General features: G+C 41.1%; 3 protein-coding genes across 19 annotated transcripts in view; all 3 read left to right on the forward strand.

The window, feature by feature from the left end:
- The first annotated feature begins 497 nt into the window (after positions 1–497).
- Positions 498–5,333, forward strand: LOC133730828 (putative disease resistance RPP13-like protein 1). Its single transcript, XM_062158343.1, has 5 exons — positions 498–735; positions 838–3,573; positions 3,658–4,057; positions 4,375–4,427; positions 5,136–5,333. The coding sequence occupies exons 2-5, from the start codon at positions 844–846 to the stop codon at positions 5,331–5,333; spliced, it is 3,381 nt and encodes a 1,126-aa protein (XP_062014327.1). The 5' UTR covers positions 498–735; positions 838–843.
- Positions 4,055–17,433, forward strand: LOC133734415 (purple acid phosphatase 18-like). Of its 13 annotated transcripts, none has more exons than XM_062162060.1 (10): positions 4,055–4,178; positions 4,345–4,427; positions 5,746–5,840; positions 5,934–6,019; positions 6,935–7,603; positions 8,391–8,579; positions 8,655–8,743; positions 9,151–9,289; positions 11,466–11,547; positions 11,919–12,205. In XM_062162060.1, exons 5-10 carry the CDS (start codon positions 6,965–6,967, stop codon positions 12,014–12,016), a joined length of 1,236 nt encoding a protein of 411 aa, XP_062018044.1. In that variant the 5' UTR covers positions 4,055–4,178; positions 4,345–4,427; positions 5,746–5,840; positions 5,934–6,019; positions 6,935–6,964; the 3' UTR covers positions 12,017–12,205. The 13 variants fall into 13 exon arrangements, 10 of the variants coding, with proteins under 10 accessions (XP_062018044.1, XP_062018047.1, XP_062018040.1 ...); XM_062162063.1 differs by having other exon boundaries at positions 5,943–6,019; XM_062162056.1 differs by having other exon boundaries at positions 5,746–6,019.
- A 1,093-nt stretch (positions 17,434–18,526) lies between these two features.
- LOC133734417 (putative disease resistance RPP13-like protein 1) overlaps positions 18,527–18,813 on the forward strand; it is a 28,080-nt gene continuing 27,793 nt past the window's right edge. For all 5 annotated transcript variants that reach the window (XM_062162066.1, XM_062162065.1, XM_062162068.1 and 2 more), the window contains exon 1: positions 18,527–18,784. The gene's annotated coding sequence lies outside the window, so the exon portion shown is untranslated. The remainder of the gene's footprint in view (positions 18,785–18,813) is intronic.

Here is an 18,813-nt window from a genome sequence, read left to right on the forward strand (position 1 = left end):
TACATGAAAAAGCTGCTGGGCCGACCCCATGCCCAGCCTTAATGCTGCCCTAGTTGCTGCATCCCGTAAGTAATCGGAGCTCTTTCCCCGCACAAGGAACGGATTTGAAGGCAGTCGAATTCCAAACCCGAGGGGTCATATCTTCCTCATTCTTAAAATCAACTGTTTAAAATCTGGGTTACAAAAATGTGTTAATTATGAAGCAAATCCTTGACTCTGCTGATTGACGGGCATAACCATGTATGTTAAAGTTTATATTGACTGTTCATTTTGCTGAGACAAATAATGCAAAAGCATAGTCGGTAATAAAGTTGAAACAAATAATGCAAGATGCTTTACCAAAAGCGTAGTTGGTAATAAAGTTGAAACAAATAATGCATGTAATAGTTCACAGCACCTAGTATCATGCTGTTTCCTTTTGTCTTCTTCACCAAGTGGAATCTGAGGTATACTAATTTACGCATCAGATGGGAGGAAACGCGTTGGTGTTATGTGTGCTCAAATTGGCTGCTTTCATATTTTCCACTAGTGGGGTCTTTAACCACTTCGCGTTTTGTAAATTTCCTTTGCTTTTCTCAAAAGTGCGACCGACTCTTGCTTTTGTTCTTGTTGATTTGTATGTTTACTCATCTCTCATTCCATTTGCAAAGGAGGAATAGGAACTTGGAGTAAACGGAGCAACATAGATCACAGGAAGCTTGCAAAGGCGATCACATCTGAAGCTTGTTTTGATAGGTACTACTACTTACAGTCTTGAAAATATGTTAGATCTAGTTCAAAATGAATGTTGAGAATCATTACTAATTAACGAACCACGTTGCTTTTCTGTCTAATCAGGAAACCATGGCTCTGGAAGTTGTGGGTGGAGCTTTTCTCTCTTCTTCTCTTGCTGTTCTGTTTGATAGGATGGCTTCCCGTCCGGTTGTTGACTTCATCCGAGGAAAGAAGACCACCGCTGGGCTGCTCCACAAGTTGAAGATTAAGTTGTTGTCGGTTAATAAGTTGCTTGATGATGCAGAGGAGAAGCAACTCAGAAACTCTAGAGTCAGGGATTGGCTTAGTGAGCTTAAAGATGTTCTCTATCATGCCGATGACCTGTTGGATGAAATCAAGACTGAAGCTCTGCGTTGTAAGATGGAACAAGAAGATTCTGGAAGCAGCAGCACATATCAGGTACTCAAGTTTAGTTCTACTTCCATTCATGAACTTGACGAAAGTCTGGAACCCAGGATTCTGGACATTCTTGACAGATTAGAACTTATTGTCAACGAAAAAGATGTGCTTGATTTGAAAGAGGGTGTTAAAGATAGACCACAAGGAAGACTGCCCACAACTTCTTTGGTAGAAGAGTCCAGTGTATATGGAAGGAATGAAGAAAAGGAGGCCATTATCGAGTTGTTGTTAGCGGATAGTGTGACTGGAAATAAGACGGATGTGCTTCCAATTGTGGGCATGGGTGGGCTTGGAAAGACCACTCTTGCTCAACTCGTATACAACGATGACAGAGTCAAGCAACATTTTGTCCTTCAATCATGGTCTTGTGTTTCACAAGAATTTGATGTTATCAAAATAACACAGACAATTTACGGGCCGGTCACTTCACAAACTTGTAACATCACAGATCTGGACATGCTTCAAGTCGAACTAAAGAAGACGTTGACAGGGAAGAAATTTCTGTTTGTTCTTGATGATGTTTGGACTGTGAATTTAATGAAGTGGGATCTCTTAAGCCGACCCTTTGAGAGTGGAGGTCATGGAAGTAAGATCGTTGTCACAACACGTGATGAAGGTGTCGCATGCAGGATGGGTACCCTTCAAAGTAGACCTCTAATGCAATTATCTGAGGAAAATTGCTGGTCGTTGTTCTCAAAGTATGCCTTCAAGAATGCAGGTGTTACTACAGATCCGTCGCTTGAAGTGATTGGAAAACAGATTGCTCAAAAGTGTAAAGGACTCCCTTTAGCTGCAAAATCACTTGGGGGTCTTTTACGTTCTGAACCAAATATTGAGAAATGGAAAGAAATATTGAACAATGACATATGGGAGTTGCGAGATGAAGCGAATGACATTTTACCTGCTCTATGGTTGAGCTACCATTATCTACCTGCACATCTGAAGCGTTGTTTTGCTTACTGTTCCATATTTCCTCAAGATCATTGGTTTCGGAAATCGGATCTGGTTTTGTTGTGGATGGCTGAAGATCTCCTACCACTGAAATCGAAGACTACGGTTGAAGAAGTCGGAGATAAGTACTTTGATGATCTAGTGTCAAGGTCATTTTTTCAACATCAACCAAAGGAGCATTTTGTTGAGCCAATTTTCACGATGCATGACTGTATCCATGACTTAGCAAACTTTGTCTCCGGAGAGTTTTGTTTTAGGTTGGAGAACAATGATGAGGTATTGGAAAATGTCAGCAAGACTCGCCACTTTTCGTGTATGGATGCATCTGCCGCAATTGATCAATGGGACAGTTTGTGTGAAGCCAAGTATTTGCGAACCTTTCTAGTGGACAGTTTGTGTGAAGCCAAGTATTTGCGAACCTTTCTAGTATCAATATATCCCAACTTAGATTTTGATATATTCCTGAAGCTTCAGTGTTTAAGAGTGCTCAGATTATACGGGTACAATATTGGTGAGCTGCCTAGTTCAATTGGCAAGTTGAAGCATCTAAGGCACTTGAGCTTGTCTGGCACATCAATTAAAAAGTTACCTGATGAAATGTGTACTTTATATAATTTACAGACGTTGTTGTTGCGCGCTTGTAAATCTCTAGTTGAGTTGCCAACTGATTTGGGAAGATTAATCAACTTGCGTCATCTTGATATTGAACTCACAGGGATAGAAAAGATGCCACCAAGGATGGGCAAAATGAAAGCTCTTCAAACAATAAGAGGCAAGTTTGTCCTAGACAAATACACTGGTGGTAACATTGTCGAGATTAAAGAGCTTCAGCAGTTGCGCGGAACACTATGCATCTCGGGGCTTCGCAATATTGTGCATGTCACAGATGCCATTATGAGAAAGAAGAAGCATCTGGATGAGTTAGTTTTGGAATGGGGAGACAATTCTGGTGACACCGACGATACACAAAAAGATAGAGATGTGCTGGAGAGCCTCCAACCTCATACAAACCTAAAATATCTCAAGATTCGATCTTATGGGGGCACGAGATTTCCAGGTTGGTTGGAAGATCATTCTAGTTTATCTAATCTGGTTCTTCTTCAACTTCTGGAATGTGGAAATTGTTGGTCGTTGCCATCACTTGAGCAGCTACCTTCCCTACAAGAGCTTGAGATTGAAGGATTTAATGGAGTGGTGACTGGGGGTTCTAAGCCTTTTCCTAATCTTCGTAAGCTGAGTCTGAAATCTTGTCCCGAGGTAACCGGGGCATTCATGTTAGCCTGCTTCCCAAAGCTTGAAATCCTCTATTTGGTGGATGTGAATGTAGAATCTCTTCATTCCACTACACCCCTCTCCCTTGTCCGACTCACAATATTTTCATGCCCAAATTTTGTTTGTTTTCAAGATGTGAATGTAGAATCTCTTCATTCCACTACACTCCTCTCCCTTGTCGAACTCTTAATATGTTCATGCCCAAATTTTGTTTGTTTTCAAGATGGAGGGCTGAATGCGCCCAACTTGGAGACCATACAAGTCGCAATATGTCCGAAACTGAGGTCATTTTTTCCGCTACACATGCACAACCTTCTCCCATCTCTCAAGTGGTTGTCGCTATGTTGTTGTCCAGAACTGGAATCATTTCCCGAAGGGGGATTGCCGTCTAAGTTGGAATACTTGTACGTCTGGTGCTGCAAGAAACTCATTGGAAACCGTATGCAGTGGGGTCTACCAACACTCACCTCTCTTGAATTATTGAGCGTTGATTTGAGGGGATGTGAACAAGTTGTAGATTCTTTTCCAGACGAGGGGCTACTGCCCCCCACTCTCTCACAACTCCATATCCACGGTATTTCGAAGCTGGACGGCAAGGGGTTTACACAACTCACCTCTCTTAAAAAGTTGGGAATTTACAATTGCCCTGAACTCCAGAGCTGTACATCGAGGATTGTCCTTTACTAGAACAACGTTGCCAGAGAGAGACAGGGGAAGATTGGCCCAAGATTGCTCACATCAAGAACATTCAAATCAATTACTGATAAATATGACGTGCAATGGTAATTATCCAATTCTCTGTTCTGTCTTGGTTTAGTAAGTGAATTCCCCTCTCAACTGCTTCTTGTAAACTCTATGCTTAGCCAATTACCATATCATTTCTTAATGCATTTGTTCATTTCTATACAATATCATTATTTTGACCTCTACATTTGAATTCTTGTATAGGCTCCAGGTGCTTTGTAATTACCTAATCAGATGATTCCACTGCTGAGTCTCTGGATAGAAATTTCCTGTCGATGTTGGACAAGGTTAGTTAAAACTTCCTTTTCGTCTGAACTTATGCTGTGGTTTTTAATTTTTTATGCTGCTAAACAAAGCTTCCATCTCTCTCTCTCTCTCTCTCTCTCTCTGACTATTTACAAATGTTTGATCTAGTTCTATTGGACGTTTTAGAAAATGGCCATTGCTCCATGTGGCCAGACTATTGAGTAAACTTGAGAAACTCTTCCCATTAATCTTCTGCTTATTCTGTTTCACTTAGCTTTGTTCAATTTTTCTCATAATTCCTTCTGGTGCTGCATCACTATGAATTTTCAGTTTTCGCACATGCATGTTGCGCATTGGTATGCTGATTATAGGTGCATGTAGATGCATGATGTCTTGCATGATTGCAAATCCTAAGGCCTTTCGTTACTTTAAACTTGGCATGACCCTAATTTGGTTTGAATCTTTACTTATCCGTGTACTCCTGTAAGTTCAGAACTTCAGATTATAACATCTGATATTATAATATTCTTAGTGGAACAAATACATTATCCTTCATGATGCCTAATGACTACTTGTCATGTGTATTGGATAGTTGAGCTGCTCTATCGTATTCATAAGGTTGAATATGTCCTCAACATCCCTCTTACTTTGTATGGAAATTTTTTAGTGACAACAGTATCCTCTATTTACTCATATTTGTTCATAGACTGCAAGATTAGTCTTTACCGGTTTCTCTGAAAATGTTCCAGAGTGGTGAAAAGCTGTCAAGTTTTATCATGTGGGCAATTTCCAGTGCTGTAGAAGCAGACTCTGCAACTATGCTTCATTCCAATGAATCTCATCAATGTTTCACTACTATTCCAGAGGAAAAAGAGGTGTATAAGAATTTTTTTGATTTCAAAACTATTGCGTTGGCCAACTGCAACTGTAATTCTTGGGAAGCTTGACTGGACATCCAGTGACTTGGATCCTCAGTTCTCGAAAAGTTTGAATTTAAAAAGTTGTAATTCTTGGGAAGCTTGACTGGACATCCAGTTTGACTTGGATCCAGTGCCTAGATGCTTAACAAATTCGATCTTAGGATTATTCTTTTTAAGTTTAGATGGCTGTAGCCATTGCTGCTCGCGTTTTGTTGGGATGCTGGGATGATAAACAAGAGAGATCGCTAATCTTGTAGGAACCATTTTCTTGACTGAATGTTTTACACGCACACACTCAGGTGCATTTTCTTGACTGAATGTTTTACACGCACACACTCAGGTGCATTTTCTTGACTGAATGTTTTACACGCACACACTCAGGTGCACGTGCATGACAACTAGATTTACACTTGACACACTACATGATTTTCTGGTTCAGGTTTCTTGCTTGATAATGAAACTGTCCAATCGCTTTGGCTGAACATACATTGCCGTAATGAAGCTAATCCTGCCTGGAGAGAAACAATGGTTCAGGTACTCTCTCTCTCTCTCTCATTAATGGTTTGCCTGGGAAAGAAACAATGGAATCCAAGCTCTTTTTGTTGTTCATCACGGTGGGCTTCACAGTCATCGCAGGCGAGTATGTCCGGCCTCAGCCTCGCAAAGACCTCCAATTCCCATGGGACGCAAAACCCTCTTCCCAACCTCAACAGGTGAGTTTACCTTTCACTGTTTCATTGTTCTGCTTCTTTTCACTTTCTGGGTATTTCATTTTCTGGGGAAACAAATATATTATAAGGTTTTTACTTTTTATCTTCATTTGTTGTGAACCCACAAAAATTTGCTTTGTTTTATAGTTGGGTTATGCGGATTTTGCCATAAAGGAGTTTCCTTTGTGTCTTATCTTTGCTGGTCTTGATGTTTGGTTTAGAATATTGAGCAACTGGATTTTTATATGAGCAAGTTAAATTCCAAGAAAAAAAAAAAAAACAAGGGATTCCTAATATCTGTTGTTATTCAATCTATTATTTGTGTATTGCTGTGGTGGATTCTGTATTGGTGTAAGGTTAATAATTGGGAGGAAAGTTTTGGCAATGGGGATGAAGGCTTTGTGTTGGTTTTTTTTTTTTGGGCAATTTTGTGTTGGTTTTCTCAGTGTAATGCTAGTTTTCCTTTGTGCTACTGTTGAATTTTGTGCCACTGTAGGCATAACAATCATAAATTGTGTTTTCAGTCATGGAATGGATAGGTTCTTTGCGTGTTAAACCGAAGAACATGCGTGTATTTGAAGCTAATTTGTGCACAAAAATAGTTCCTACAATTTGAATTTCAACAAATCCTCTTTCATTGGAAGTTATAATGGGCATGGTGATTCCTGGATATTAATTTGATTAAAATTTGGACTTTCTGGATGTTGTGAATGCCTTGTGAGTTTTGAATGATGTCATTTTCTTATGTCAATGCAGTTATTTTTCTGGTAATGACTTAATAATCTGTTTCGATTTTCACATGGGGCAAGTAAATGTTTAGGCACTTGGTCTTTGGCTTGATAGTTCTCTTTCTTGCTTCCTTTCATTGTCCGGGTTTTCATTTGGTATAATACATTACTGCACAAATGGCTATTGCAGGTGCACATCTCTTTGGCAGGAGACAAGCACATGCAAGTGACGTGGGCCACTGGTGATAGATCTGCTCCTTCAATTGTTGAATATGGAACATCATCGGGGAAATACAGCTCCGTAGCTCAAGGAGAAAGCACTTCGTATAGTTATATGATCTATAAGTCTGGACTGATACACCACACTGTCATTGGTCCTCTTGAACATGATACAGTTTACTTCTACAAATGTGGAGGACAAGGTCCTGAGTTTCAGCTCAAGACCCCTGCAGCTCAGTTTCCAATTACTTTTGCTGTGGCAGGAGATCTTGGTCAAACTGGATGGACAAAGTCAACCCTAGACCACATCAAGCGCTGCAAGTATGATGTGCATATCCTTCCTGGAGACATTTCATATGCTGATTATTTGCAGCCTCGGTGGGATACCTTTGGTGAGCTGGTTCAGCCACTCACAAGTGCAAGGCCATGGATGGTAACCCAGGGAAACCATGAGAAGGAGAGCATACCATTCTTGAAGGATGGGTTTGAATCCTATAATTCTAGGTGGAAAATTCCGTATAAAGAGAGTGGATCGAGCTCGAATCTTTATTACTCCTTTGAAGTTGCAGGTGCTCATATTATCATGCTTGGCTCGTATACTGATTATGATGAATATTCAGATCAATACAAGTGGTTGAAGGTTAGTTGCTTCTTCTTTCTTGTCAGAAGGAATCCTATTTTTCTGCTACAGTAATTTATAAAGACATTAATAAAAAAACTTCGATTCATATTCTTGTTTTGCATTCATCAATGATATCTTCTATATTATAGATGTTTAGGTTATGCCACATACTCATATAAATCCTGACCGCCCTGCTCTGCTTTTGGATTGTAGTACCATTGCTTAGATCTGTTGGTTGTGCTGGATAACTTGTGCATATGGTGTACCCTTTCACATATAACCTATGTTGATCTTACCTTTCTGAAAACTCAAAGAAGTTCTAGACTTGGTAGTCTGTATCCACATATACTAAAGCTTGGTAGTGAAAAGCTTTGCAGCCTGAACTGCAGAAATAATCAAACACATATAAAAAAGGAAATATATGAACATTAATCCATTTTGGGAGTTGGTCCAAGTGTAGCCCTTTAGCACAGCAGCTTCAACCTTATTTCCTTGGTTATAAGTAAGAAGTTCTCGATGTTAATCAGAGAGCAAGCCTTGAGAAATGAGAGTGCACATTTGAATATAACAGTGAGGAATGAGCTTCAACAGTAATATCTGACAGGCATTCTACTTCATCTTTCATAGTGTCATTCCTTAATGTTACCATCTATCTATGCTGTTTTCTTTTCATTTTTTACTCACGCATCTTTGAGTTATTTTCTTCTTCATTTACCTCTCTTGACATCAATCCTTTCGTATCAATCAAGGGGTTGTTTAGGTACACATGTAACAGAATTTTTTTGTCATTCTTCTTAAACTGCAGGCTGATCTGTCAAAGGTAGACCGACAAAAGACACCTTGGTTGCTTGTGCTATTTCATGTTCCCTGGTATAATAGTAACAAGGCTCATCAAGGTGAAGGGGACAGCATGATGGCAGCAATGGAGCCATTGCTTTATGCTGCTAGTGCTGATATAGTGTTTGCTGGTCATGTTCACGCATATGAACGGTCGGTATAGCTATGCTCAAATCTCTAAACTATAAATTCATGGAAGTCAGTTTTTAATCCGTAATGGTTTCTTTGACAGAACCGTGTTAACAGTGGAAAATCAAATACATGCGGTGCAGTCCACATTACCATTGGTGATGGAGGAAATAGAGAAGGTTTAGCTCAAAGGTATCACTGTGCTCAAAAGGTTATCCAATTTTCAATGTGGGATGATAAAACGTTTAGTAAAAATCGATTTGATTGTGAGAGTTATAGACATCTGGTTTTCAATCGTCCTTATTGTAGTGATTATTTTTCTATTTGCAAGAAGTACCATCTGCACTGAATAGTAACTGCATAAATTTTACAAGGGTATAATAATTTTGATTGCTTGACACTAGATGGATTCCATTCAAATTGGGTGGGTGCTTGTAACTGTTGTAAGAACTTGGAATACTTCCACTCTTAATCCAAAATGAGGGTTTCCATTAGCCTTTTATTTTATTTTTTTCAATAATTACAATATCTCAGCTAAGAACTTGTGTAAGGCTGATTTATTTCTTGACCATTTATAATTACTTCTCATGAATTCACAGGTATGAGCACCGGTCACCTGAGTGGTCAGTTTTCCGGGAAGCAAGTTTTGGTCACTGTGAGCTAGAGATAGTCAATTCAACCCATGCCTTTTGGACCTGGCATAGGAATGATGATGATGAGCCTGTAAGGTCTGATCAGGTATGGATGTGTTGCTGAAAAGAGACATGAGCTGAGGAAGATACTAATGTCACCATAGTACATCTGTTGCCTAGCTTCACCTGACTCACATGAAGGGGAACTTCTTGATCAACATCATGATATCTTAATCGAATCATTCCTAGCAGCTTGAGATAGTAGAACGCGCTGATCCTTGAGGTGCTATATGATCTCTGTCAACTAGTTGGTGTGTGAGGAACAGTGGTGTTACAGTTCGGGCCAATTGCCTAGATGCTTAACGAATTCGATATTAGGACTATTCTTTTTAAGTTTAGATGGCTGCAGCCATTGCTGCTCGCATTTTGTTGGGATGCTGGGATGATTAACAAGAGAGATGGCTAATCTTGTAGGAACCATTTTCTTGACTGAATGTTTTACACGCACACAGTTCTCTTAGCCATATTAAGCTGGGGAGAGTTGCTTTCACCGACCTCATGGCTATGGAGTTCTCCTCCTTCCAGACCAGCCATTTGAGGCCTTGCCCTTCTTATTTCTCTTTATTACGGGCTTGTCCTCTGTCTTCTTCGTCTTCTAGGTCCCTATGGACTCCTTCAGTTTCAAGGTTCAGTCTTTACCTAGTTACTTGCTTGTAATTGTGTTTTGCAGTTTAGTTTTGTTGTTTTGAGCTTTCAGTGTTTCTGGGTATTTGAATGTTGTGGAGTTTTGCACTAGTGTTTTGCTTGGGTACTGGTCGTTTAGTCTTCTTGTGTTGTGTTGACTCTTGACTGCTGTAGAGTTTGTTGGATATCTTGGGGATGGTTAAATTTCTTTGTGGAAAATATGAAAATAATTTTGATTATTTTCGTTTTATCTTTGCTATATGTTTTTGAGAAGTTCTTGGGAACTGTGAGTAGGAAGTGAGGATACCAAAATGCACATTTTTGTGTATGTTGGTGTTGGCTTTGGCATTTGGATGTTGTTATATATGTAAATGTATAGTACAAATCCACAAGCATGAGAATGTCAGATTGCTTTTGAAGTTTTCTAATATATTTTCCGCTCGCTTTGCATACCTAGAATGCAAGGAGAAGTTAATATATGTTTAATTGATAAAAAATGCAGGCGAGTTTTGGATTGCAAGCCAGAGGTCTATGTTGGGCGCCTAAGGGGTGTCCAGGCTGCCAAATCATATAATACTTTGACCTCTGAAGGAAAATCCAACGACTAGATATGCCTGGAGAGCTGCGGTTACTCGCCTGAGGAAAGAAAAACAGGAAGTGGAAAGTTCTTACAGAAGTAAGACATACTCTGAAGGAAATATAAAAACGATTACCCCTGAAAAGGTTGATAACAGTAGCTATGAGATGGGGGAGGTAACTTTATATGAGACACATGGTGAAGGAAGTAATGTGGACAGAGTAAACGGTTATGCACACGATAATCCAGATGTAGTAGCTTCTGTAGGAATTGACAATCCTAGTGTGGAAAAGGTGAATGGTTATGCACATGATGGTCCAAGACTGGGTGTGGCTACGCCACCCAGATCAGGGAAGGAAGTTAAGTCCAAGGGGCCATTATTGGGGAAGACCTCAAAGTTCAGGAAAGGGATTGATTCTGGACATAGTAAAGTTGAAGCCGGTAATGTGATGAACAGGGACAAGTCCGATGTAAAATCTTCTGAATCTAAAGCTGCTACACCAGTACATAGTAAGGAAGATCTTCGCAAGACACTTAATAACATTTACGACAAAGTTCTCATTGTCAATAGTGTCTCTATTGCAAAGAAAGTCGTTAGGATGCTTAGAGGAGAATATAGGCATCTTGTCCATGCCTGTGACACAGAGGTATGTATACTTGACTTTGATTGATATAGTTCTGTCACAGAACTTCTGTGTAATAGAAGTGGACAGAAGTGTACTTGATATTTGTAGATAGATGTGTGACTAGTTGTTGGGTACTTGATATTTTGTTATATACTAGTTACTGTCTAATTGCCTAGATGCTTAACGAATTCGATATTAGGACTATTCTTTTTAAGTTTAGATGGCTGCAGCCATTGCTGCTCGCATTTTGTTGGGATGCTGGGATGATTAACAAGAGAGATGACTAATCTTGTAGGAACCATTTTCTTGACTGAATGTTTTACACGCACACACTCAGGTGCACGTGCATGACAACTAGATTTACACTTGACACACTACATGATTTTCTGGTTCAGGTTTCTTGCATGATAATGAAACTGTCCAATCACTTTGGCGGAAGATACGTTGCCCTAATGAAGCTAATCCTGCCTGGAGATGGTAATATATACTGTTGTCCAACCTGTTTTTCTTTTTTCTTTTTGGTATGTGAACATGGTCTAGCCACAAGGTGTTTGCTTACAATTACAGATATATATTTTTAACATTTCTTAATGTCAAAGTTAAATAAGGCAGTACTTTTGTTGGACTTTTTCAGGACTCCTTGTAGGTCTAACTAATAGAGTAAAGTGAATTTGACGGGGAAAAAAAAAATTTGTTCGACCGTACTGACATTTGTTAAAGGGAATAGCAGATTCCTCACTGATTTTGGTGTCTGTAAACTAATGTTCTGGCCTATTTTGGTGTCTTGTAACGTGTGTTTTATGTGCCTCTTGATACCATTAATAAAAACTAATGGTCTGGTCATACAGTATCTGCAGGTCATTTGACCAGCCATGGAAGGATCCGATGTTGGAAGTCACTGATTCCCAGAAGATGGAGGAACTCCATGCTTGTGAATCCCTTTTAGTTATATTTTCAAATCTGCTTGGAAAACAATCATCAGAATTTTAGGTTTCATCAACACAGGATATTGATAGTGAAGAAAGTGATTTTCATTGATTTGTGCAAATGCATTCTATACAATATATAGCAGTATACAAGGTTATATTTACAGAAAACATTCAATTGTAATTACAACAATTAACAAGCTGCTCAATCCTAGCCTTGTAACTGATGCTAAACTCTAGCCATAACAGATCCTTAACAATAGCAATATCAAGCTGGAGATAAATCAATTAATGGAGGAGATTTGGTTGTTGTTACTGAAGCTTGATCAGAGGAAGAGATATGCAAGGAATCTGTGGTTTTAACATCCCCCCGCAAACTTGAGGGCCCTGGACGCACAAATTTGTTTGACAGCAAGGAATGGCGATGCTTATGCAATGGCTTGGTGAGCAGATCAGCCGGTTGATCTACGGAAGGAATGTAACAGATCCTATGACTCCCAATGACAACCTTTTCCCGTACATAGTGGTAATCAAGTTCTATGTGCTTTGTGCGAGCATGAAAGATGGGATTGGAAGCCATGTACGTGGTGCTCAAATTATCACAATGCAATAACACAGGAAACTGAATATTAGCACCAAGTTCATAGAGAAGATAGCCTAACCACATTGTGTCAGCACAAGCATGAGCAAGTGAACGGTATTCACTTTCTGCGCTAGAGCGAGCAATAGTGGGCTGCTTTTTAGAGCACCAAGAGATGAGATTGGAGCCAAGGTACACAAGATAACCAGAAGTGGAACGCCTAGTAGTTGGACAGCCAGCCCAATCAGCATCAGAATAGGCTGAGAGAGTAACAGGCTGACGCTAAGGGGTAAAGAGTAATCCATGTCCAAGAGTGCCCTTGACATATCGGAGAATGCGTTTGGCGGCAATGAGATGTGGTACACAAGGCTGACTCATAAACTGAGACACCATGTTTACTGCAAATGCTATGTCAGGACGAGTGAGAGTGAGATACTGTAATGATCCAACCAATTCCCGAAATGTGGTTGGATTGTCAAGAAGTTGTCCAGCAGTAGCAGTAAGATCAGTCTTGGCAGACAGTGGTGTACTGACAGGCTTGCTCAACAAAAGATCATGCTTAGAGAGAATATCATGAGCATATTTAAGCTGGTTCATGTGTAGGCCATTTTGATGAGTAGTAACGTGTAAGCCAAGAAAATAATGAAGGGGACCTAGGTCCTTGATGTCAAAACCTCGCCCAAGACACTGTATAAAGCTCTGAAGAAGGTGGTTGTTACTCCCAGTTACCACAATATCGTCAACATATAGGAGAAAATAGATAATATGTGGACCATGACGATAAATAAATAGGGATGGGTCTGATAGACTTTGAGTGAAACCAGCAGATAACAGAAATGAGCTCATACGATGGAACCAAGCACGAGGTGCCTGTTTCAATCCATAAAGTGCTTTGTTAAGTTTGCAGACATGGTGAGGTTTTGATGGGTCAATAAAGCCAGGAGGTTGTACCATGAACACGTCTTCCTTAAGAATGCCATGAAGGAAGGCATTCTTGACATCTAATTGCCTGAGAGGCCAACTTCGGGAAACAGCAATAGTAATCACAGTACGAATAGTTGCAGGCTTAATAACAGGACTAAATGTTTCATCATAATCGATACCTTGCTGTTGATGGAAGCCTTTGGCAACAAGACGGGCCTTGTACCGTTCAATAGAGCCATCTGATTTCTTCTTGATTCGAAAGACCCATTTGCAACCGACTGCATTTTGAGGAGAGGGAGGCACAAGGGTCCATGTGTTGTTTTTGAGTAGTGCATTGACTTCTTCTGTCATGGCCTGACGCCATTCTAATTTCTGAGAAGCCTGGGAGTAACAAGTGGGTTCAGCAAGTTCCACCAAGGAGATGAGAGCGCGAGGAACAGGATAGCGAACCATGCCATCAGGCAGTGTTCGGGGCTGAACAATCCCGTCCCGGAGACGAGTCACCATGCTGTGATGAGAAGGTGCTACGGTGGGTTGATCGACCGCAGGGGCTGCAGGGGCTGGAGCCGCATCAGGTGTGGCTGCTGATGGTGGAACAGAAACCTGCGTCAGAGGAGCGATGGATGAAGGAACTGGAGCGGGCCCAGATGAAGGACCGACTTGGATCGCGGAGGAAAGATAGGGAAGTGGGGGCCTAGATGAAGGACCGACGGAGGAGGACGCGACAGGGGTCGCAGAGGCTAGATCTAGGACTGAAGATGTACCTGGGCTCGTTGGAGGTGGAGCGGGCGCGACGTGGATTGCGGTTGGGTTCGCTGCGGCTGGAACAGACTGAGCCGCCAGCGTGGGACGGCGACGGGCATATTGGATAAGGGGACGAGCAGGGGAAGAAAGCACGGGCTCAGAGGTGTCGGCCGGGTGAATCTGGGGGAGCCGCTGGGGTGGTGAAGCTGGGTGAGGTGCAGGGGACGTTGGTATTGCAGAGGTGGGAGTTGAAAATGCAACTCGGTCATAACCATTGGGAGATGAAAACTCAGCAGGTGGGGCCAAGTCTGATGGCAATGGGCTCGGCAGGTGGGCCTGCGGAGGAACTGGGCTAGACAAGAGTACAAATTCTAGCGGATCAGCGGGAGTCTGTAACTGTAACTCTTTAAACGGAAAAGAATTTTCGTTAAATAGAACATGATGGGATACATAGACTCGACCTGTATGGGGATGAAGACACCTATAGCCCTTATGATTAGGGCTGTATCCTAAAAAGACACATTCGACACTTTTACTGGACAGTTTATTGGAAACATAGGAATCTAAATGCGGAAAACAAGAGCAACCAAAGACACGAAGGGAGGAGTAGGATGGAGGAGTGCCATAAAGACAAGAATGAGGAGTGGACCAATTAAGTACAGAGGTAGGAAGTAAATTAATAAGATGGACAGAGGTTAAGGCTGCTTCTACCCATAAATTTTGAGGAGCCCCAGATGTAAGGAGAAGTGTGCGAGTCATGGTGGCAATGTGACGGTGTTTGCGTTCAGCAAGGCCATTCTGTTGCGGTGTATGTGGACATGAGAATCTTTGTTGTATTCACATATTCTGTACCATTATCACTCTGGAGATATTTAATAGCCCCATTAAAAATGTTTCGAACCATGGCAAGAAGAGTTTGAAAATGCGATAGCACCTCATTTTTGTGGCGCATTGGATATATCCATGTATAACGTGAGAATTCATCAGTGAACACAACATAGTATTTAAAGCCACTAACCGACAACACATGAGACATCCACACATCACTATGAATAATATGAAAAAGTTCAGAAGCAAATACATTATTCGATGGAAAAGGCAATTGGTGTGATTTGCTAAGTGCACAATCACGACAGAAATTACGAAAATGAGAAGGGAAACCAAGAGTTGACTTTAGAGCATCTAAGACAGCAGAAGAAGGATGACCTAGACGATTATGCCAGAGAGAGGAATGGACGGTTGTGAGAGCATGAGGAATGGTTGTATCAGATGACAGGAGAAGGGGATATAGCCCATCTTTACAAGGGCCCTGAAAAAGGAGACAACCAGTGCGTAAGCAACGAATTTGATAAAAATCAGGAGCAAATAAGAAGAAGACAAGATTATCCTTAGTGAAGCGAGCAACAGATAAGAGATTTTTACGAATTGAAGGTATACGTAAGACATTTTCTAAGGAGAATTTGGAATTGCCTACAGAGAATGGAAGGTTACCAGAATGGGTGACTGGCATAGAATCACCATTACCCATATAAACGTTATGAGGACCACCATAAGGTAGAGAATTTTGAAGTGGCATGGCCGTCATGTGATGAGTAGCGCCAGTATCAGGGTACCAATTGGGATCACCAAAATTATGTGCACCAGCAAAGGGAGGGGCAGTGGATGGACCAAAGAAACGATGTGGACACTGAGAGAGATGATGCTGATTTGTGTGACAATTCGGACACCATTGTGGACCTGGGCCTAAAAGCCCATTCTGCCCCTGAGGACGTGCTGGCCACGGAGAATACCCGTATGCAGGAAACACGGGCTGCGAAGTGGGGAAGGGGCGAGATGCACCTCCGCGACGGCGCTGGTAGTGGCGGCCGCCGTTGAAGGGGCGCCGGAAGTCCCGTCGAGGTGGAGGGCCACGGGAATGGAGATCCGTGGTAGATCGAGACTGGGCATCAACGGTGGAGCCACGGGGCTGGGCTTCAACGGCAAAACCTTGATGAAATAAGGCTGAAGCACGAGAAGCAGAGGAATGAACATGTTGTTGAGCTTCAAAAGCTAAGATCCTTGCACGCAGATCAGAAAAATCAGGGAGTGTAGATTGGGCAAGAGCTGTTCGCAGCATGAGATATTCTTGACCTAGACCATGGAGTGTGGCTACAACAAGATCAGCATCAGAAACTGGTTGATTGATGGAGGCCAAAGAGTCAGCAATTGACTTTGCTTGTTGGAGATAGGCATCGACAGTTTGTGTGCCCTTTTGGAGATCAAAGAGTTGAAGCTTGAGACTTGTAGCACTGCCAGCAGACTTCTGAGCAAAATGGCGAGACAAGCAGTCCCAGATGGATTTGGAAGTGTCAAACCCAACGGTAAGACGAGCTATGTTTTCAGTTAAGGAGGTATTGAGAGTGCTCACAATTTGTTGATCAATTGTGACCCATTTTGCATGGTCAGGATTGGGAATGGTCTTAGCCGGAGTGTCTTTGGTGGCATCGGGCTCAGGGATGGTGCCATCCACATAGCCCCAGAGATTTGCACCACGGAGGTAAGGTTTGATCTGTCAGAGCCAAACTAAGTAATTGGTTTCATTAAGTTTGATGAACTGAGAAGTGTTTTGGGTAGGAGTGTGGGAAGAGGATGAAGTAGCCATGGATGACAAGAGAGAAGACACAGAAGAGACAGACAAGAGGAGGACAGAAAATAGAGGTGAGTATACGAAACCTAGACTGATACCATGAAGAAAGTGATTTTCATTGATTTGTGCAAATGCATTCTATACAATATATAGCAGTATACAAGGTTATATTTACAGAAAACATTCAATTGTAATTACAACAATTAACAAGCTGCTCAATCCTAGCCTTGTAACTGATGCTAAACTCTAGCCATAACAGATCCTTAACAATAGCAATATCAAGCTGGAGATAAATCAATTAATGGAGGAGATTTGGTTGTTGTTACTGCAGCTTGATCAGAGGAAGAGATATGCAAGGAATCTGTGGTTTTAACAGATAGATTTGGTGTATTTGAGTGGGAAAAAAGTATCATATCATCTCAGAAATGCTAGACGGAAAGAAGCCAAAGGTTCATTTGACATATTCGGTCCAATGTAATCACCAATCATATATGTACAGTTTAAAAAGTTGAAGCAAACAATATGATTCTTTTGGAAAGCAATTGTCTTCAGTTTTTCTCCTATCGCCTTTTTCCCTTTTACACTGTTACGGTGTTACCTTGTGAGCTGCAACAGTATACAACACTGTCATGTCCAGCTGATTTATAATACAAACCTGGAGCATCGGTTTGTTCTGTAAGTAACACATGAAAGCACATTATTGTGACAACGTACAATGCTGGCATAAACGGGGTAGCCCCAGACAACATACTGACTTGAGATTGCTCACATCAAGAGCATTCAAATCGTTTCCAAATTTGTATGATATGCAATGGTAATCATCCAATTCTCTGTTCTGGTACGGTTTAGTTAGTAAATTCCCCCCTCAACTGCTTTTATAAACTCTATGGTTAGCCAATTACCTCTGTTTCTCAATGCATTTATTCATTTCTATACAACATCATTGGTTTGACGCACTTAAATCTCTACCTTCGAATTCTTGTATAGACTCCCTGATCAGTTGATTCCACTGCTCTTAACTATTTTGACCTTAATGTTCGCGGTGGTTTTGCTCGGTGCATGAAAACGCTGCTGGGCCGACCCCATGCCCAGCCTTAATGCTGCCCTAGTTGCTCCATCCCGTAAGTAATCGGAGCTCTTTCCCCGCACAAGGAACGGATTTGAAGGCAGTCGAATTCCAAACCCGAGGGGTCATATCTTCCTCATTCTTAAAATCAACTGTACTTAAAATCTGGGTTACAAAAATGTGTTAATTAAGAAGCAAATCCTTGACTCTGCTGATTGACTGGCATAACCATGGATGTTTAAGTTTATACAACTGTTCATTTTGCTGAGATTGTAGATGCTTTACCAAAAGCATAGTTGGTAATAAAGTTGAAACAAATAATGCATACAAACTTATAAAGTCTTAGCAACTAATGCAATAATTCACAGCACCTAGTATCATGCTGTTTCCTTTTATCTTCTTCACCAAGTGGAATATGAGGTATACGCGTTATCAGCATTATAGAAAGTCCAAGGAGAAAATGTATAAAACCCATGACGACGGTCTAATTAGGAACTGAGTCCACAGATACCACCTTTTATATATAGGGATTAAATATTCAATGAGCATGACAAATATATTCAATGAGCATGATAGATATACTAATTTACGCATCTGATGGGAGGAAACGCGTTGCTGTTATGTGTGCTCAATGGGCTGCTTTCACATTTTGGTCTTTAACCACTGCGTATTCTGTAAATTTCCTTTGCTTTTCTCACAAGTGAAACCGACTCTTGCTTTTGCTCTTGTTGATTTGTATGTTTACTCAGCTCTCATTCCATTTGCAAAGGCGAAATAGAAACTTTGGAGTAAACGGAGCAACATAGATCACAGGTTAAGGCGATCATATCTGAAGCTTGTTTTGATAGGTACTACTACTTACAGTCTTGAAAATATG

This window comes from Rosa rugosa, chromosome 2 (assembly GCF_958449725.1).
Source record: "Rosa rugosa chromosome 2, drRosRugo1.1, whole genome shotgun sequence".
Classification (NCBI taxonomy): Eukaryota; Viridiplantae; Streptophyta; class Magnoliopsida; order Rosales; family Rosaceae; genus Rosa; species Rosa rugosa.